We start from the raw sequence: 20,933 nt of genomic DNA, 5'->3' as shown, positions 1-20,933 counted from the left end.
AAACTGTGTTGTATATTCATCATATAATCACATTTATTCCACAATGCATGCATAATAAAACACACCCAAATCTAGCACCACTTTCATAAGTGCAAGGTGCAATCTTGGCTAATGCCAAAGCTAAACTTCAGTCCTAAAAAACAATGGCGAATCCTTCATTTTTTGCTTGTAGTCTTCATCAAACTGTTCATTTTGGGCCACAGTAAAATGGTTCTTCCAATCACCAACTTTCCCTGATAGTTAAACAAAATGTAGTGTTACATTTGGCACTAATTTCTGTTAACTCTCTTGTTACCTTTTCTTAAGAATGGAGACACCTCCTCATCCATCATTTTAGATGTGATACTGATCATCTTGTTTTGCTTCATATTATCAAACATTGTTGTCACCTTGATTTTGTCTAGTTCCTCGGCTGAAGGAGAGAGGCCTAGAAAGTCACAGACTCTCAGTATTTCTCTTGATGTGTCCTGTGTAGATTGGAAAATTAAATGCATTCATTTAATATATTTTAATAATAAAACATCTCACCTCTATCAAGTCCTCATAGAACATGTAGTGAATTTTTGGATATGTTTGTTTCCTTTTCCACCAGTTGTTGACATGGTCATACCAGGACCCAAACACCACTGAAAAAGTCAGCATATTGGTTATGCATCAAATTACACATGAACTAAATTGAAAGCAAACCCACCTTTTCCATTCATGAAGCTATTTAAATATGTTCCCCAGTCTCCAGGTTCAGGCTGTACATAATTCATCCTTGTGAAATGATAATAAGATACAGCACTGTCTTTAGCATTGCGGGCCACATACACTATCTGTCCAAATGAGTTAGATAATTTGTTACAAACCAAGTAAAACAAAAGATGTTAAGAGAAAAAATAGATATAATGATTCTATGTAAACTAAGAATTAATTTTACTTTCTATAACTAACTGTTCAGAAATCAGAGGAGTTTACTACATTTAAGCAAATATTCCTCATTTGGATGTTACAGTGCAAACAAATGAAATGTCTAAATGCATGATTTTTACCCTGCAGTTGTTTTCCCAGAAAGACTTGGGTATGAACTGGATGGGGAGGTGAGATTTAATGAGTCTGGGAGAAGTGATCATCTTGTCGGCCAACTCCTTTCCTTTAAGAGGGAAAATTACAAAACATGCAGGTCAAAGTCACACACTGACAATGATGGAACATGTATATGATTCAATTAAATCAAAATATTTTGTCTGACCAGGAACAGACAAAATAACACAACTAGTCCAACTGCAACTAGATAAAAGTACAAATACACAATGCAAAATCTTCAGTTGTAAACTACAAGGCATTTAGCTACTGTAGCTATTTTGTGAAGTGCAATGCTTCTTTCAAAACATTGTCACCTGATGGTTGGGAAGGAAGTGCTATTTCCAGAAAAGGCACTCTTTGGGTGAGTGGCACAGTCATCTGACGTTCAGGGCACGTTTGATCAAAGTACAGGAGATCAATAATAAAAGACACCCAAGTTGTTCCTACAGTCAGAACAATCACAAAACGTTAACCACTGCAGGACTCATTCAGTGCACTGACAGTGCAAAGGTCACTATGCACTCTACCAGCTTTGGGGTATGTTGCTATGAGGATATCATCTGGTCTGGCGTTAAAGTTTTTTACATTGTCCCAGTTATCTGTGAAGTATTTGCTCAAACAGACTCCATGGAAGTCTATCATTGGTGGTCGTTGTGGATTATCCACTTGTGACATTGTACTAAGCCTGAAAGTTAAAAAAGCACAATTATGTTAAATGTGTAGATGTACGTAAAGGCAAACGATACGTAACATAATCGTGCAGATGTCTTAAGACACATTAATGCGCACATCGCTGCTAAATCACACGTACCTGCTGTGCTGCAGAAAAATCTTGTAATCTCCGAAGTGCAACTTCCGGATCCTAAAAGTGGGTGTTTTCAGTGTATGTTCACACACAAGGAGACTTGTAACAGAAAATCAACCAATCAGTGTGAAACAAAACCACCCTAAAGTAGCCTACACAGAACATCCAGCCCAATCACTGTAAAGTGTAAAGAGTTTTATTCATTTAAGTAGCATTAAATCAAATCCACTGTGACTGTAGAGCTGTCATTTTCTACTGCAGATCTCGATGAAAAAAGTTCAGACATCATGATATTGTTTTTAAGGCATAATGCATTCTCAAGATACAATCCATTAACACAAAATACAATTATCACCAGAATCAATTTTTATCTAGCACACAGTCTGTTTGACTATATTTGTGTGAAATATTGATGATAACAGATTACTATTACTTCATTTAGGGTTAGGGTTAGGATACGTTTTGTTACTGAATGTAAAAATGTAACTTATTTTTCGGGGGATTTTAATTGCATTTGACTGCAAGGACAGGAGATGGCTAATCAAGTTTCAAAATCATAATAAAAAAAATTGTAAAAATGTTTGTATAGAGCACCACCCAGTGGTGATTTCCCAACTTCTCCCACGTTGCTGCTTTACAGAGGCAAAGATTAACAAATATGTTTTCATTCATAAAAATGAGCGAAACTGCAGCGACGGGTCCTTCATTTTTTGTTTATAATCTTCATCAAACTTCTCATTTTGGGCCACAGTGAAGTGATTTTTCCAGTCACCAACTTTTCCTGTGCACAAATACAATTTCAGCTCAGGAAAAAGATATATTTAATATATTAGAGTTAATACACATATGAATTGGAGTTACCTTTTCTCATGAAGGGAGATGTTTTGAAATCCATAACTGCACCGCTTAATGTGGAGTAATTGGTCATCTTGTTCTCCTTCATGTTGTCAAACTGGACTTGGCCTGTGATGTGTTGTTCAATCTCTGGGCTAACTGACAGCCCAAGGAAGCTGCACAGTTTATTTATTTCCAGTTCTGTGTTCTGCAAGTACACAATAAGTAATTAATAATGATAAATAATGAATAGTAATCAAAATATATATTGGAAATGCCAGAACAGTAAAGATAGTATGAATAGATGTAGTGGGATAATGAGGGTTCAGCTACCAGACGAAGAGGAAAACTTGAGAGATATGGATGCAAAAATCATTAAAAGTAATTATACCTCAACAAGGTCCTCAAAAAACATGTAATGCAGATTTGAGTAGGTCTTTTTCTTCTGCCACCAGCCGTTTACATGGTCATACCATGATCCAAATACCACTGCAAGCATTATCATAATTATTAGAAACTTTATATTTACATCAAAATATAATTTATGCTTTCATACTTTGTCCATCTAAAAATCTCTGGAAGTAGTCACTCCATTCTCCAGGTAGAGGATGGATTGCAAGCATGCGATCAAAGTGGTAATAGGACACCATGTTGTCCTTAGCATTACGGGCCACATACACAATCTACAAAGCAAATCAAATCTACATTAACAGCAGTTACATTTGAAACATTTTGCTTTAAATATCTTACCTTGCAGTTATGCTCCCAGAATGACTTCGGAAGAAATTGTACTGGAAAATGAGTTTTAATTAAACGTGGTGTTGTGGTGAGTTTGTGGACCATATCTACTCCCACTAAGTTGATACCTGGGCAAAGATAATACATAAATGCATTATAATAAATTTACTAATGATTTTAAGTCAGAAAAATCCTTTTTAAGTAGGACCTTCATCAGGGTTAGAGATGGACATTTCCAAAAAGGGCACTCTTTCATAGATAGGGATGGAGGTCTGCCGCTCTGGAGCTGTCTGTCCAAAATAGAGCAGGTCCAGTATGCAGGAGACCCATGTTGTTCCTAAAGAAAAACAAGGACAGTGTATGTTTTAATACATTTCGTTTAAATATTCATCAATCACAATCCTTATAACATCCTTATAACATTATTGACACCATTGATCACAACATTCTACTGCAGAGGTTAGAATGTGACATTGGAATCAGAGGGACCGCCCTCAAATGGTTTAAATCCTATCTATCAGATAGGTACCAGTTTGTTAGTATAAACCAGAGCACCTCTCCCTGTTCTAAAGTAGCCTGTGGTGTTCCACAAGGATCTGTGCTTGGTCCAATCCTATTTACTCTGTATATGTTGCCATTGGGTAACATTATCAGAAAACATGGCATTAATTTTCACTGCTACGCTGATGACACTCAGCTGTACTTATCAATGAAACCAAATCAGACTGATCAAATAGATAAACTCAGTGCCTGTGTGAAGGACATCAAAACCTGGATGACCTTGAATTACCTGCTCTTAAATCCTGAAAAAACAGAGGTCATTGTCGTTGGTCCCAAAGGTCAAAGAGATTCTCTGTCAGACCAGATATTCTCACTCGACAATGTGAATATAGCTTCTAGCCCTACTGTAAAAAATCTTGGAGTCCTATTTGATCAAAATCTCTCATTCACAGCCCATATAAACCTAGCTTGTAAAACCGCATACTTTCACCTGCGAAATATAACTAAAATTAGAAATATTTTACCTAAAAACGATGCTGAAAAACTCATCCATGCATTTGTTACTTCCAGACTTGATTACTGTAATTCCCTGCTTGCCGCCTGCCCCAAAAGTACTATAAGGAGCCTCCAGTTGGTCCAAAATGCAGCGGCCAGAGTCCTAACAGGAACTAAAAGAAGAGACCACATCAGTCCTGTACTAAAATATCTGCACTGGCTTCCTGTCGAGCTTAGAATCAAATTCAAAGTCCTCCTCCTGACATACAAAGCCCTAAACGGTATGGCCCCATCCTATCTGCAAGATGCTATTGTCCCGTACCAGCCAAACAGAGCACTCCGCTCTCAGAATGCAGGACTATTAGTGGTTCCTAGAGTGTCCAAAAGTACAGTGGGAGGGAGAGCATTCAGTTACCAAGCTCCTGTGCTATGGAATCAACTCCCTGCTGATGTTAAACAGGCCCCCACAGTCTCTGTATTTAAGACCAGGCTTAAAACCTTCCTCTTCGGTTTAGCGTATGACCAGGTTACTTAGTGAGGGAGTTAGGGTTATTAAAACCCGGGATAAGATAAGCTGCAGTAGGAGTAACTAGCTGGGGGAAGTATGGCAACCTGAGCACTATCCTCTACTTTGCCCTATTTTCTCATCAGCAATGCTATTCACATGTTGTCCCCTGTCCCACTCCCCCTGTGGAGTGTATCTCTTTCAGATGCCCCGATGACAGTTGGACCTCCTCCTTGCCTGGCTCTCCTCCTCCTCGCCCGGCTCTCCTCCTCCTCGTCTGGTCTCCTGGCCGATTTCTTATGTTGTCTGATTTTTCCTGTTGTGTCTGATTTTTCCTGTTGTGTCTGATTTTTCTTGTTGTGTCTGATTCTTCCTGTTGTTTTGTTTTTTGTGTCTTGGCGGCACGGTGACTGAGTGCCATCACTCATGTCTCACAGCAAGAAGGTTGGTTCGATCCCCGGGTCACCAGGCCTTTCTGTGTGGAGTTTTTCATGTTTCTCCCCGTGTCTGGATGGGTTTCCTCCGGGTACTCCGGTTTCCCCCATCAACCAAAACATGAACGCCCTTCGAGACAACTGTTGTTGTGATTTTGGGCGTTACAAAAATAAATGAATTGAATTGAAAATTATGTTTGGGTTTATAGCATTTTCTTAATGTTTAATGCATCAATAACCACAAAACCTTGGTTCCAAAGGTGCAATATTAGCTGTTCAGCTGATATATTGGGCTAATATTTGCACTTTGTTGACAATCAGCCTTAAAGCTTATGCAAAGTTTTAGTAAAGTGATATTACATCATTTGGGTAAAAATGTAAAATTGGCCTCAAACACCTGCAGCGCTTATCGGCTATTGCTGGCTCTGCATTAAAAAAATATGACTGACCATGAAATATTCATCAACCTTAATAAGATAGTTTTGTTTTTAGGCATCAAAACTGAAAGAGTCTTTGGTTACTTTTGATAGCAGTGAGGACTTTGTTCCTGCTTCTTTTTTTTTTATATTGCGTAATTACAGACTCTAAAATTCAGTTATAGGTTTCAAATGTGATTATATGCACAAAGTCCAAGTAACCAATGCTTTTTTGTTCAATACATAAACTGAAATACATTATTGCCCACTGTCTTTTGTATACCAAAGATGCATTGTAAAACATCTACTTCAGAGGTACCCAAACTTTTTTTTTTTATCGAGGGCCACATCTCAAAACATATTCGAAGCGGAGGGCCACAAACCGGTGATCAATGCAGTGCAGTGCTTTTTACACAGCTTTGACAGAGCCACTGTATATTAAAAAGGCTTGAAACACATTCAGTTTAGCTCTGTATCACAATGCAACGTGATGTTTGAGGTTATAGTGGTAGAAATAGTTTAATTTGCTGCAAAAAGTAATGCTTATGATCAATTGGGCCAGTTCAGCAGGAGGCCTGAGGGCCAATAAAAACTGGTCTGAGGGCCACATTTGGTCCCCGGGCCATAGTTTGGACACCCCGATCTATTTGTACCTGCTTTGGGATATGTTGCAACAACTATATCATCCGGTCGAGCTTGAAAGTTTTGCACATTTTCCCAGTTGTCTGTAAAAGCCTTGATCATTGCAACTCCATCAAAGTCAAAAAGCTGTGGACGAGGCAGTGATCCCACCTGAAGTAAAATGGAAAAAAAAAAAAAAGAAGAAATATAACGATAGTGAGATTAAAACACCCTATCTGAAAAAAACAACAGCCAGCTTTGTCCGGAGTCACTGGTTTATTTTGCAAAGTAGAAATGTTCTTGCAAGGTAAAAACTGCAATGATTTCCTATGCAAAAAACGACTATTGTACTATATAACGCTGCAATAATACTCACATTATTTTGATTTGACATGTTGATCAGCACTTAAGGAATTCTGTCTGTTTGCTACTTGTTCTGTCCGCAGGTGACCTCTCTTTGGACTTTCTATTCTTTTCACTGCTCCTGTGATCTCAGCCACAGTCCCATATGTGAATAAGTGCCAGTAGAGGGAGGGATCTGGCCAAGTCCCTCCCTCTACTGTTTTCAGGCACTTTTTATCAAGTCATTTATTTACGCACCATGTCGACAAGTGAGTCAATGAATACAAAGGAATGGTGCGTAAAACCATGGCACCAGATCAGATTAGTGAAAGATTTAAAGATCAGTCAATACCTGATCACTATTAAAATCTCTTTTCTATTTCTTCAGAACATTATTTATATTTGTGATAGAAATTTAAGTATAGTCATGTTGTGTATTTAAAAAGCATTTGATCTGTGTCAGTCTGCCAGACCCAGACCAGACATTAACTTGTGTGAAGCTCTGTCTCCATCCCACAGGAAACTCGCTGTTGCTCTACCTGTCTAAGTGTAAAAGTTCATTATCATATGGGTGTGAAACAAAAGTCACTCTGCTTTGAAATGTATGGAGCATTGTCATTCTGGTATAAAATAGTCAGAGCTCAGAGGCTCAGGGTGGGTGGGTGGTGGTTGGTTGTTTGAGACTTGGACTTAGAGGGAGAGGGGAAATGGGGGAGAGGCCAGGAGGCTACCAGTCTGTGGCCAGGGCAGGCCTGGGCCCTGTCCCGTCTGTATCTGCTGTAACAAACAATAAACCTTTTTTCCTGTATTGCAAAACTCACCGAGCTTCGTAAATTGATTACTTTTCACCTACAACTGTAATTTTTTCCACAACAATATTATTTGGGTTTGGCATGTTGATCTGCACTTCTTGTTGATCGGAATTCTGTCTGTTTGCTGCTCGTTCTGTCTGCAGATGACCCCTCTTGGCACTCATTCAAGTATCCATCCATCCATTTTCTTCCGCTTATCCGGGGCCGGGTCGCGGGGGCAGCAGTCTAAGCAGGGACTCCCAGACTTCCCTCACCCCGGACACGTCCTCCAGCTCCTCCGGTGGGACCCCAAGGCGTTCCCAGGCCAGCCGAGAGACATTGTCCCTCCAGCGTGTCCTGGGTCTTCCCCGGGGCCTCCTCCTCAAGTATTTCCTCTTTATTACACAATATCCCTCTCCTGTGATCTGCACCACAGTCCCATATGTGATGAAGCCTGGTCCCTCCTTCCACTGTTTTCAGGCACTTTTTTATTACTGTAATTCAGTTTTTTCCTCTTTTATGAGCCCCTATATAGTTCAGATGGAGCTGGGCGGAGATGCCTTCTGCCTTCTGTCAACTCACACCTCCGGGAGAATTTCTCCCTGATCCGGGGGGGAGGCTGGGGACATGGAGTCCGAGTGGGCCATGTTCTCCAACTCTATTGTTGATGCGGCCGCTCATAGCTGTGGTCGTAAGGTCTGTGGTGTTTGTCGCGGTGGCAATCCCCGAACCTGGTGGTGGACACCGGAAGAAAGGGATGCGTCAAGCTGAAGAAGGACTTCTATAGAGCCTTGTTGGCTCGTGGGACTCCTGAGGCAGCCGATGAGTACCGGTGGGCCAAGCGTGCCGCGGCTCATGTGGTCCCAGAGGCAAAAACACGGGGTTGGGAGGAGTTCGGGGAGGCCATGGAGGAGGACTGTCAGACGGCCTCATATAAATTCTGGCAAACCGTCCGATGCCTCAGGAGGGGGAAGCAGTGTTTCACCAACACTGTTTACAGTGCGGGTGGAGAACTGCTGACCTTGACTGGGGATGTTTTCAGGCAATGGAAGGAACACTTTGAGTATCTCCTCAATCCCACCGTCATGTCTTCCGAGGAGGAAGCAGAGACTGGGGACCTGGAGGCGGACTCGACCATCACCCTGGCTGAAGTCACCGAGGTGGTTGGCAAGCTCCTCGGTGGCAAGGCTCCGGGGGTGGACGAGATCTGTCCTGAGTACCTCAAGTCTCTGGATGTTGTGGGGCTGTCTTGGCAGACACATCTCTGCAACATCGGTAGAGGACAGTACCACTGGACTGGCAAACCGGGGTGGTGGTCCCTCTGTATAAGAAGGGGGATCGAAGGGTGTGTTCCAATTACAGGGAACTCACACTCCTCAGCCTTCCCGGTAAGGTCTACTTCAGGGTACTGGAGAGGACAATCTGACCGATAGTCGAACCTTGGATTCAGGAGGAGCAGTGTGGTTTTCGTCCCGGTCGTGGAACACTAGACCAGCTCTATATTCTCCATCGGGTCCTCGAGGGATCATGGGAGTTTGCCCAACCAGTCCACATGTGTTTTGTGGATCTGGATAAGGCATTCGACCGTGTCCCTCGTGCTCTGGCAGTATCGGGTACGGGGCTCTTTGCTAAGGGCTGTCCGGTCCCTGTATGACCGGAGCAGGAGCTGTGTTTGCATTGCCGGCAGTTCCCAGTGCATGTTGGACTCCGCCAGGGCTGCCCTTTGTCACCGGTTCTGTTCATTATATTTATGAACAGAATTTCTACGTGCAGCCAGGGGCGGGAGGGGGTCTGGTTCAGGAACCACAGAATCTCATCTCTGCTGTTTGCAGATGATGTTGTCCTGATGGCTTCTTCGGGCCAAGACTGTTATATATTTTGACCCTCTCTGGTAACTGTAGTTACGTATTACTAAACGCACAACATTGTATGTATTAATGCGCTGTTACACCGAGTCCTCATGCGTGCGTTCATGCCTGCCACACGAGGTAATAAATTCCGTTGTTCCAAGATTCCTTCTCTTCATTATCTTACCTAAGAAGTAAGGGGAGATATAACAAAGACCTGCAGCAGGCACTGGGGCAGTGTGCAGTCGAGTGTGAAGCGGCTGGGATGAGCATAAGCTCCTCCAAATCCGAGGCAATGATTCTCGACCAGAAAAAGGTGGTTTGCTCTCTCCGGGTTGGTGGAGAGTCTCTGCCTCAAGTGGACGAGTTTAAGTATCTCGGGGTCTTGTTCACGAGTGAGGGACAGATGGAGCGTGAGATTGACAGGCGGATCGGTGCAGCGTCTGCAGTGATGTGATCGCTGTATCGGTCCGTTGTGGTGAAGGAGGAGCTGAGCTGGAAGGCAAAACTCTTGATTTACAGGTCAATCTACGGTCCTACCCTCACCTATGGTCATGAGGTCTGGGTAATGACCGAAAGGACAAGATCGCGGATACAAGTGGACAAAATGGGTTTCCTCCGTAGGGTGGCTGGGCGCACCCTTAGGGATAGGGTGAGGAGCTCAGTCACACGGGAGGAGCCAGCTGAGGTGACTCGGGCTCAGGATGCCTCCTGGACGCCTCCCTAGGGAGGTGTTCTGGGCATGTCCCACCGGGAGGAGGCCCCAGGGAAGACCCAGGACACGCTGGAGGGACTATGTCTCTCGGCTGGCCTTGGAACGCCTTGGGGTCACACCGGAGGACGTGTCTGGGGTGGGGGAAGTCTGGGAGTCCCTGCTTAGACTGCTGCCCCCACGACCCTGCCCCGGATAAGCGGAAGAAAATGGATGGATAGGAATTGTGGCATCAAGATTGCTCTTCTCTAAGAGAGGCTTGATGACCGCAGTTGTCAAAGTTCTTGGGAATGTTCCAGATTGAAGTGACATGCTAACTATGCAAACGAGTGGTGATAGCAAACTGTTGAGCACAGACTTTAGAAATTTAGTGGGTAACACATCAAGGCAGCACGTAGATGAACTCAGACTGGTGACAATCTCTTTGTGAGTTTTGCCAATAACAGGTGCAAAGTGAATCAGCTGTAAGTGTCTAGGTGGCTGCAGGAGTGTTATTTGTGTTGTGGAATTGATGGCATTTAAATATGCCCTGAACCTTGTCTTTAAAGAATATGCAAACTCATTGCACTTAGATGCTGAAATTAGTTCTAATGGCAGCGAAGTTGGAGGGTTTGTTAATCTATTTACTGTTACAAACAGGACACATGAGTTGTTACTGCAACTTCCAATAATGTCCAAAAAATACCTTTCACTTGTTCTACATAAACTGTGATTGTACATTTTTTCTCTGTAAATCTCCTAATTAACCTGGAGCTTTGACTTGCGCCATTCTCGCTCGAACTTTCGGCACTCCCTTTTCTGTGCCCTTACAGTCATCATTCCTCCATGGCACTTTCTGCTCATCTTTAACAGTTTTAACCTTCTTCGGGGCAATGGTGTCCAAAACATTCAAAACACTCGAAGTCACAGTGTTCAACACATCATCAACATTAGAACATGATTTCAAAGTGTATCATTTCCATGAACAGTGCACCTGTGTTATCATTTCTGTGTCTCCTTAAAACAACTGCAGCACCGCTGGTTTGGGAATAACAGACAGATCAAAGAAGACACAGAAATGATCAGACAGAACAACATCCACCACATTGACATTTAAAATATCTACTCCTTTTGTGATGAACAGGTCCAGAGTGTGTCCTCTGTTGTGGGTGGGCTTGCTGACATGCCGAGTCAGACCAAAGTTTTCAAGGACAGAACTGAGCTCTTTAGCATTTCTGTCAAACACATTATCCACATGTACATTAAAATCACCTGTAATCACTGAACTATCGAAGTCTGTGCATCGCCTTGTAACCTCACACTGTTTTTTTTCCAAGACCAGCCCTTACAACCTTTTGGTGAGTTTATGTCATAATGACTGACAGGGGGACCAAAGAGACAAGACTCAGGGAAAAGTTTAACAATGTTTATTCACAGTTTTTAAATGTGCAAATGCAGGTAGATAGATCAGGAAGTTCAGAGCGGGGTTATTTGCTGTAGTCCAGGACTAGAGTGTGAGCAGTGGGGTCAGAGACGAGGTGAGCAGTACTGATAAAGGTGAGCTGGGTCAGAAGATGTGAGGTCCGTACCAGTTGTGGAGAGCTGGGTCGGAGACAGAGGAGCTGAGCGGCTGCAGAGAGCGGGATCGGACGAGGAGCAAAAATATCCAACTTAGAACGAGTAACAAAATGCAAAAACATGAAACTGAGCCAAGCAGAGTTGTACCACTGTAGACAAGCAGACGATGTGGCGCTGAGTGTGAGGCCCTGGCTCCCTTTGTCCTCTCCAGGTGCAGCTTGATTACTGATTAGATGCAGGTGTGTATGGGAGGAGCCCAAATCTCCGCCCAGCTCCAGGCTCAGACAGAGAAGGGAGGAGGAAAACAGTACAACCAAAGGCAGGGCAGACTGGGATCTTGACAGTTTATTTTGATACTATATACACTCACCTGAAGGATTATTAGGAACACCATACTAATACGGTGTTTGACCCCCTTTCGCCTTCAGAACTGCCTTAATTCTACGTGGCATAGATTCAACAAGGTGCTGAAAGCATTCTTTAGAAATGTTGGCCCATATTGATAGGATAGCATCTTGCAGTTGATGGAGATTTGTGGGATGCACATCCAGGGCACAAAGCTCCCGTTCCACCACATCCCAAAGATGCTCTATCGAGTTGAGATCTGGTGACTGTGGGGGCCATTGTAGTACAGTGAACTCATTGTCATGTTCAAGAAACCAATTTGAAATGATTCAAGCTTTATGACATGGTGCATTATCCTGCTGGAAGTAGCCATCAGAGGATAGGTACATGGTGGTCATGAAGGGATGGACATGGTCAGAAACAATGTTCAGGTAGCCTGTGGCATTTAAACGATGCCCAGTTGGCACTAAGGGACCTAAAGTCCATCCATCCATCCATTTTCTTCCGCTTATCCGGGACCGGGTCGCGGGGGCAGCAGTCTAAGCAGGGACTCCCAGACTTCCCTCACCCCGGACACGTCCTCCAGCTCCTCCGGTGGGACCCCAAGGCGTTCCCAGGCCAGCCGAGAGACATAGTCCCTCCAGCGTGTCCTGGGTCTTCCCCGGGGCCTCCTCCCGGTGGGACATGCCCAGAACACCTCCCTAGGGAGGCGTCCAGGAGGCATCCTGAGCAGATGCCCGAGCCACCTCAGCTGGTTCCTCTCAACGTGTAGGAGCAGCGGCTCTACTCCGAGCTCCTCCCGTGTGACCGAGCTCCTCACCCTATCCCTAAGGGTGCGCCCGGCCACTCTGCGGAGGAAGCCCATTTCAGCCGCTTGTATCCGCGATCTTGTCCTTTCGGTCATTACCCAAAGCTCATGACCATAGGTGAGGGTAGGAACGTAGATTGACCGGTAAATCGAGAGCTTCGCCTTCCGGCTCAGCTCCTTCTTTACCACAACGGACCGATACAGCGACCGCATCACTGCAGACGCTGCACCGATACGCCTGTCAATCTCACGCTCCATCCTTCCCTCACTCGTGAACAAGACCCCGAGATACTTGAACTCCTCCACTTGGGGCAGAGACTCACCACCCACCCGGAGAGAGCAAACCACCTTTTTCCGGTCGAGAACCATGGCCTCGGATTTGGAGGAGCTGATTCTCATCCCAGCCGCTTCACACTCGGCTGCAAACCGCCCCAGTGCCCGCTGCAGGTCCTGGCTCGAAGAAGCCATCAGGACAACATCATCCGCAAACAGCAGAGATGAAATCCTGTGGTTCCCAAACCAGGCCCCCTCTGGCCCCTGGCTGCGCCTAGAAATTCTGTCCATAAATATAATGAACAGAACCGGTGACAAAGGGCAGCCCTGGCGGAGTCCAACATGCACTGGGAACAGGTCTGACTTACTGCCGGCAATGCGAACACAGCTCCTGCTCCGGTCATACAGGGACCGGACAGCCCTTAGCAAAGAGCCCCGGACCCCATACTCCCAGAGCACCCCCCAAAGGACACCACGAGGGACACGGTCGAATGCCTTCTCCAGATCCACAAAACACATGTGGACTGGTTGGGCATGCTCCCATGAGCCCTCGAGGACCCGATGGAGAGTATAGAGCTGGTCCAGTGTTCCACGACCAGGACGAAAACCACACTGCTCCTCCTGAATCCGAGGTTCGACTATCGGTCGGATTCTCCTCTCCAGCACCCTGGAATAGACCTTACCGGGAAGGCTGAGGAGTGTGATTCCCCTGTAATTGGAACACACCCTCCGGTCCCCCTTCTTATACAGAGGGACCACCACCCCGGTCGGACCTAAAGTGTGCCAAGAAAATATCCCCGACACCATTACACCACCACCAGCCTGCACAGTGGTAACAAGGCATGATGGATCCATGTTCTCATTCTGTTTACACCAAATTCTGACTCAGACAACAGAAATTGAGACTCATCAGACCAGGCAACATTTTTCCAGTCTTCAACTGTCCAATTTTGGTGAGCTCGTGCAAATTGGAGCCTCTTTTTCCTATTTGTAGTGGAGATGAGTGGTACCCGGTGGGGTCTTCTGCTGTTGTAGCCCATCCGCCTCAAGGTTGTGCGTGTTGTGGCTTCACAAATGCTTTGCTGCATTCCTCGGTTGTAACGAGTGGTTATTTCAGTCAACGTTTCTCTTCTATCAGCTTGAATCACTCGGCCCATTCTATTCTGACCTCTAGCATCAACAAGGCATTTTCGCCCACAGGACTGCCACATACTGGATGTTTTTCCCTTTTCACACCATTCTTTGTAAACCCTAGAAATGGTTGTGCGTGAAAATCCTAGTAACTGAGCAGACTGTGAAATACTCAGACTGGCCCGTCTGGCACCAACAACCATGCCACGCTCAAAATTGCTTAAATCACCTGTCTTTCCCATTGTGACATTCAGTTTGGAGTTCAGGAGATTGTCTTGACCAGGACCACACCCCTAAATGCATTGAAGCAACTGCCATCTGATTGGTTGATTAGATAATTGCATTAAGGAGAAATTGAACAGGTGTTCCTAATAATCCTTTAGGTGAGTGTATGTCCAAAGTGCTGTCAAAAACAATGTTTCTCTGTATGTGGCTACCTTTGGTCTTCCAGAAGACTTCCCTTGCTATTCAGCTTTACAGCCAGCACTCAATGGATTAATGAGATTATTATTGTTCTTTTTGAAAGTAGAGAAGATTAGGTATTCCAAAAAGGGAATACAAACATATTTTATTGAAAGTGGCAACCACTTATTGACAATTGATTCAATAAACCGGACCTTTTGATTCAAGACAACTTCTCTGTTGATTTTATATATACATATATTTTTTAAGGTTTTTACTATTAGAAATTCCACAACAATTCTGGCGTTGTTGGCGGGATCGAGGTGTGATTACCACTGGCTGACAACTGCGTATGAGGCCTACATCTATGGGGCCTTTTGCCCAGAGATCACCTGGAATACCATACAATCAATCAATTGTGCACAATCGTCAAAGAGCTGTTGTCCCTAGCAGTGTCGTCTCGCCCTCAGCTGACAAATGAAAATACATACAGAGTATTTATACCCTCCACATTATTTCATGTGGCCCTCCACAGGGTAAATTAAAAAGTATGATGGTTTTAAAATCTCAGTTTATCAGGGGATATGCAATTACACAGCCATATTTTACATCTAGGGAAATGCAAAATGCAAATGCAACATTTGTAACTTGTATAAGTAATAAATACAGAAACAGTTAATTAACAAGTAAAAAAAAATGTTAGATTTATTTTACATCTGGCCCTTTGAGAGCAGACATGTTGCTGATGTGGCCCTTGGTGAAAATGTGTTTGACACCCCTGATTTATATCATCAAAACAATCATGCCGGTTTAATCAACATGGGTGGAGGCCGCTAGACGTACAAACAAGAGATACACCCATACATAACAACAGATGGTATTACGAAGGTTAGGTCATAAAGATCCATAACAATACAAATACAGATTTAAGGTAAAGAAAGCTATAACATGTTCTACAAAAGTAAACATAAGTACTCCTTCTAAGCATATCTTTAAGTACAAAACAAATGTTGATTCTGCATCATCTAGTTTTATTATAAATGTTTGTATAGAGCACCACCCAGTGGTGATTTCCCAACTTCTCCCACGTTGCTGCTTTACAGAGGCAAAGATTAACAAATATGCTTTCGTTCATAATAATGAGCGAAACTGCAGCGACGGGTCCTTCATTTTTTGTTTATAATCTTCATCAAACTTCTCATTTTGGGCCACAGTGAAGTGATTTTTCCAGTCACCAACTTTTCCTGTGCACAGATATAATTTCAGCTCAGAAAAAGATATATTTAATATATTAGAGTTAATACACATATGAATTGGAGTTACCTTTTCTCATGAAGGGAGATGTTTTGAAATCCATAACTGCACCGCTTAATGTGGAGTAATTGGTCATCTTGTTCTCCTTCATGTTGTCAAACTGGACTTGGCCTGTGATGTGTTGTTTAATCTCTGGGCTAACTGACAGCCCAAGAAAGCTGCACAGTTTATTTATTTCCAGTTCTGTGTTCTGCAAGTACACAATAATTAATTCATAATGATAAATAATGAATAGTGATCAAAACATATATTGGAAATGCCAGAGCAGTAAAGATAGTATGAATAGATGTAGTAGGATAATGAGGTTTCAGCTACCAGACGAAGAGGAAAACCTGAGAGATATGGATGCAAAAATCATTAAAAGTAATTATACCTCAACAAGGTCCTCAAAAAACATGTAATGCAGATTTGAGTAGGTCTTTTTCTTCTGCCACCAGCCGTTTACATGGTCATACCATGATCCAAATACCACTGCAAGCATTATCATAATTATTAGAAACTTTATATTTACATCAAAATATAATTTATGCTTTCATACTTTGTCCATCTAAAAATCTCTGGAAGTAGTCACTCCATTCTCCAGGTAGAGGATGGACTGCATTCATGCGATCAAAGTGGTAATAGGACACCATGTTGTCCTTAGCATTACGGGCCACATACACAATCTACAAAGCAAATCAAATCTACATTAACAGCAGTTACATTTGAAACATTTTGCTTTAAATATCTTACCTTGCAGTTATGCTCCCAGAATGACTTCGGAAGAAATTGTACGGGAACATGAGTTTTAATTAAACGTGGTGTTGTGGTGAGTTTGTGGACCATATCTACTCCCACTAAGTTGATACCTGGGCAAAGATAATACATAAATGCATTATAATGAATTTACTCATGATTTTAAGTCAGAAAAAAACGTTTTAATTAAGACCTTCATCAGGGTTAGAGATGGCGATTTCTAAAAAGGGCACTCTTTCATAGATAGGGATGGAGGTCTGCCGCTCTGGAGCTGTCTGTCCAAAATAGAGCAGGTCCAGTATGCAGGAGACCCATGTCGTTCCTAAAGGAAAACAGGGGCAGTGTATGTTTTAATACATTTCGTTTCAATATTCACAATCCTTACAGCATTATGTCTGGGTTTATAACATTTGGTTAACATTCAATCCATCAATAACCACAAAACCTCGGTTCCAAATGTAAAATATTACCTGTTCAGCTGATATATTGGGCCAATATTTGTTTGCACTTTGTTGACCATCCGCTTTAAAGCTCATGCAAAGTTTTAGTAAAGTGATATTACTAGGGCATTATTTATTCAAATGTGATTATACATACATAAACTGAAATACATTATTGCCCACTGTCTTTTGTATACCAAAGATGCATTGTAAAACATCTACTTCAGAGGTACCCAAACCTTTTTTTATCAAGGGCCACATCTCAAAACATATTCGAAGCAGAGGGCCACAAACCGGTGATCAATGCAGTGAAGTGCTTTTTACACAGCTTTGACAGAGCCACTGTATATTAATAAGGCTTGAAACACATTCAGTTTAGCTCTGTATCACAATGCAATGTGATGTTTGAGGTTATAGTGGTAGAAATAGTTTAATTTGCTGCAAAAAGTAATGCTTATGATCAATTGGGCCAGTTCAGCAGGAGGCCTGAGGGCCAATAAAAACTGGTCTGAGGGCCACATTTGGTCCCCGGGCCATAGTTTGTACACCCCGATCTATTTGTACCTGCTTTGGGATATGTTGCAACAACTATATCATCCGGTCGAGCTTGAAAGTTTTGCACATTTTCCCAGTTGTCTGTAAAAGCCTTGATCATTGCAACTCCATCAAAGTCAAAAAGCTGTGGACGAGGCAGTGATCCCACCTGAAGTAAAATGGAAAGAAGAAGAAATATAACGATAGTGAGATTAAAACACCCTATCTGAAAAAAACAACAGCCAGCTTTGTCCGGAGTCACTGGTTTATTTTGCAAAGTAGAAATGTTCTTGCAAGGTAAAAACTGCAATGATTTCCTTTGCAAAAACAGACTATTGTACGGTATAACACTGCAATAATACTCACATTATTTGGGTTTGACATGTTGATCAGCGCTTAAGGAATTCTGTCTGTTTGCTACTTGTTCTGTCCGCAGATGACCTCTCTTTGGACTTTCTTTTCACTGCTCTTGTGATCTGCGCCACAGTCCCATATGTGAATAAGTGCCAGTAGAGGGAGGGATCTGGCCAAGTCCCTCCCTCTACTGTTTTCAGGCACTTTTTATCAAGTCATTTATTTACGCACCATGTCGACAAGTGAGTCAATGAATACAAAGGAATGGTGCGTAAAACCATGGCACCAGATCAGATTAGTGAAAGATTTAAAGATCAGTCAATACCTGATCACTATTAAAATCTCTTTTCTATTTCTTCAGAACATTATTTATATTATTTGGGTTTGGCATGTTGATCTGCACTTAAGGAATTCTGTCTGTTTGCTGCTCGTTCTGTCTGCAGATGACCCCTCTTGGCACTCATTCAAGTATTTCCTCTTTATTACACAATATCCCTCTCCTGTGATCTGCACTCCCTCCTTCCACTGTTTTCAGGCACTTTTTTATTACTGTAATTCAGTTTTTTCCTCTTTTATGAGCCCCTATATAGTTCAGATATATAGTTCTTCAGATGTTACAGACATGACTGCTTCTTAGATGACCTTGACTTTGCTATCATAAACCCAGAGTCAGTTTCTGGCTTACCATAGGAAAGTACTTCTAACCATTATCTCTAATGAACAGACTGGCTTTATAAAGGGGCGTCAGCTTTTTTTTAAATAATGTTTTCAATTTGCTAAATATTATCTGTTTCAAAAAGACCATAGCTTCCACAGATGTTGTGATAGCAGTTGTCACAAAAATGGTGTTTTGTAGAGTTGAGTGGTGCTATTTATTTACAGTTTTAACTAAATTTGGATTTGGAAGAGGATTTATGTGATGGGCGCCTTCTTTAAACATTACCTTGTGCAAGTATTATCACTAATAATGTCCAGTCTAATTATTTCATCTCGATTAGAGGCTGCAGACAGTGTTGTCCCTGTCACCTCTTTTATTTGCTTTCGCTATGGAGCCCATATCAATTCATCTGAGGTCTTCTCCAGTCTTTACTGGCATCATCGGGTTGCATACAGAATTCAAGCTTTCACTTAGCTTACACTGATCATCTCCCTCTCCACACCCGCCTCCTCCAGCTCTTCCAGGAGGATCCTGAGGCATTCCCAGGCCAGCCGAGAGACATTGTCCCTCCAGCGTGTCCTGGATCTTCCCCGCGGTTTTCTTCGGGTGGGATGTGCCCATAAAACCTCCCTAGAGAGGTGTCCAGAAGGCACCTGGAATAAATGCTCGAGCCACCTCAGCTGGCTCCTCTTGACATGGAGAAGCAGCGGCTCTACTCCAAGCTCCTCCCGTATGACTGAGCTCCTCAGTCTATCTCTAAGAGGGCGCCCAGCCACCCTGCAGAGGAAACTCATTTTGACCACTTGTATCCACAATCTTGTCCTTTCCGCCATTACCCAAAGCTCATGACCATAGGTAGGAGGAGGAATGTAGAGTGACCGGTAAATCGAGACCTTAGCCTTTCTACTCGGCTTCTTTACCACAACAGTCTGACACAGTGACTGCACCATTGCAGACACTGCACCAATCTGCCTGTCAATCTAATGTTTCATCCTTCCCTCACTCGTGAACAAGACCCCAAGATACTTGGACTCCTCTACTTGAGGCAAGGACTTTTCCACCCACCTACAAAGGGCAAGACACCTTTTTTCGAGCCATGGCCTCAAATTTGGAGGAGCTGAATCTCATCCCAGTTACTTCTCAATCGGCTACAATCCAGCCCAGCGCATGTTGCAGATCCTGATTCGAGGCCATCAGGACAACATCATCTGCAAACAGCAGCGATGTGATCTTGTGGTCCCCAAACTGGACCCCCTCCGGCCCCTGACTGCGCCTAGAATTTCTGTCCGTAAAAACAATGAACAGAACTGGTGACTAAGAGTCCAACATGCACTGGGAAGAGGTCTGACTTACTGCCAGCAATGCAAACACAGCTCCTGCAGTTGCTCAGACCCCGTACTCCCGGGGCACCCCTACAAGACACCATGAGGGAAATGGCCGAATGCCTCCAGATCAAAGCACATGTGGAGTGGTTGGGCAAATCCGACAACATCTTCAGTTGAGGTCAGCGGCTGTCCACCCACACTGCAAACAGTGTTTTTGAAGCACTGCTTAGTTTGAATGTAGCTTTTTAGGGGCATTATATCAAGGCCAAAAAACAGACCGGTGCAGTTGGGGAGGTTCGAGAGAGGTGAATGAGGCCGGAAGGAGGAACCAAGGTGTCAACCTGCTCAACATAATATTTGCATATTCATGTTGCATTTTTATCCTTGGGTCGAGGGAAAGGCAGACAGACCGCCTGCTGCATACATAGGCCGCGAGGGATAGATCATTTGACCCCGGGTACTGTATTAGATTGTAACTGTCAGGGGAATAAACTTTTGAGATTTGAACTGATCGAATCCAGTTGTCATTTTGATAGAACACGCCAAACAATCACAAGGCAAGGCAAGTTTATTTGTATAGCACAATCCATACACAAGGTATTTCAAAGTGGTTTACAGAATAAAAAAGACATCACAATACAACAAATTGAAACATAAATAATCACAAATAATCATCATAAGATTAGCATTACAGGAGAAAAGTGCAGAATACAAATCTTTCAGTCATATGCACAGCTAAAAAGAACTGTTTTGAGCCTGGATTTAACATTGTCAATGTAGAGGCCTGTCTCACGTCTTCAAGAAGACTGTTCCAGGTTTTAGCTGCATAAAACTGAAATGCTGTTTACCCATGTTTAAACCTCACTATGAGCATCAACAGGAGTGTGAGATGGTTCATATGGCACTAACATGTCGAAGATATACTTTGGTGTTAGGACATGGACACAA

General features: G+C 43.2%; 3 protein-coding genes across 3 annotated transcripts; all 3 read right to left on the bottom strand.

Annotated features, from left to right (window-relative positions):
* Nucleotides 1–10: 10 nt before the first annotated feature.
* Nucleotides 11–1,933, bottom strand: LOC117373663 (cytosolic sulfotransferase 2-like). The gene is made up of 8 exons (XM_033969742.2): nucleotides 1,880–1,933; nucleotides 1,596–1,753; nucleotides 1,383–1,511; nucleotides 1,035–1,135; nucleotides 692–818; nucleotides 529–626; nucleotides 296–467; nucleotides 11–233 (listed from the first exon to the last, which is right to left on the bottom strand). Exons 2-8 carry the CDS (start codon nucleotides 1,741–1,743, stop codon nucleotides 121–123), a joined length of 888 nt encoding a protein of 295 aa, XP_033825633.1. The 5' UTR covers nucleotides 1,744–1,753; nucleotides 1,880–1,933; the 3' UTR covers nucleotides 11–120.
* A 133-nt stretch (nucleotides 1,934–2,066) lies between these two features.
* LOC117373660 (cytosolic sulfotransferase 1-like) lies at nucleotides 2,067–6,905 on the bottom strand. The gene is made up of 8 exons (XM_033969739.2): nucleotides 6,794–6,905; nucleotides 6,450–6,588; nucleotides 3,654–3,782; nucleotides 3,458–3,573; nucleotides 3,264–3,390; nucleotides 3,099–3,196; nucleotides 2,735–2,915; nucleotides 2,067–2,654 (listed from the first exon to the last, which is right to left on the bottom strand). The coding sequence occupies exons 1-8, from the start codon at nucleotides 6,809–6,811 to the stop codon at nucleotides 2,542–2,544; spliced, it is 921 nt and encodes a 306-aa protein (XP_033825630.1). The 5' UTR covers nucleotides 6,812–6,905; the 3' UTR covers nucleotides 2,067–2,541.
* Nucleotides 6,906–15,635: 8,730 nt separating this feature from the next.
* On the bottom strand, nucleotides 15,636–18,141 carry LOC117373662 (cytosolic sulfotransferase 1-like). The gene is made up of 8 exons (XM_033969740.2): nucleotides 18,015–18,141; nucleotides 17,679–17,817; nucleotides 16,868–16,996; nucleotides 16,672–16,787; nucleotides 16,478–16,604; nucleotides 16,313–16,410; nucleotides 15,949–16,129; nucleotides 15,636–15,869 (listed from the first exon to the last, which is right to left on the bottom strand). Exons 1-8 carry the CDS (start codon nucleotides 18,030–18,032, stop codon nucleotides 15,757–15,759), a joined length of 921 nt encoding a protein of 306 aa, XP_033825631.1. The 5' UTR covers nucleotides 18,033–18,141; the 3' UTR covers nucleotides 15,636–15,756.
* Between the last annotated feature and the right edge of the window lie 2,792 nt (nucleotides 18,142–20,933).

This window comes from Periophthalmus magnuspinnatus, chromosome 7, assembly GCF_009829125.3.
Source record: "Periophthalmus magnuspinnatus isolate fPerMag1 chromosome 7, fPerMag1.2.pri, whole genome shotgun sequence".
Lineage (NCBI taxonomy): Eukaryota > Metazoa > Chordata > Actinopteri > Gobiiformes > Gobiidae > Periophthalmus > Periophthalmus magnuspinnatus.
Note: the sequence above shows the minus strand (reverse complement) of the source record. Positions and strands in the feature narration are given on the sequence as shown.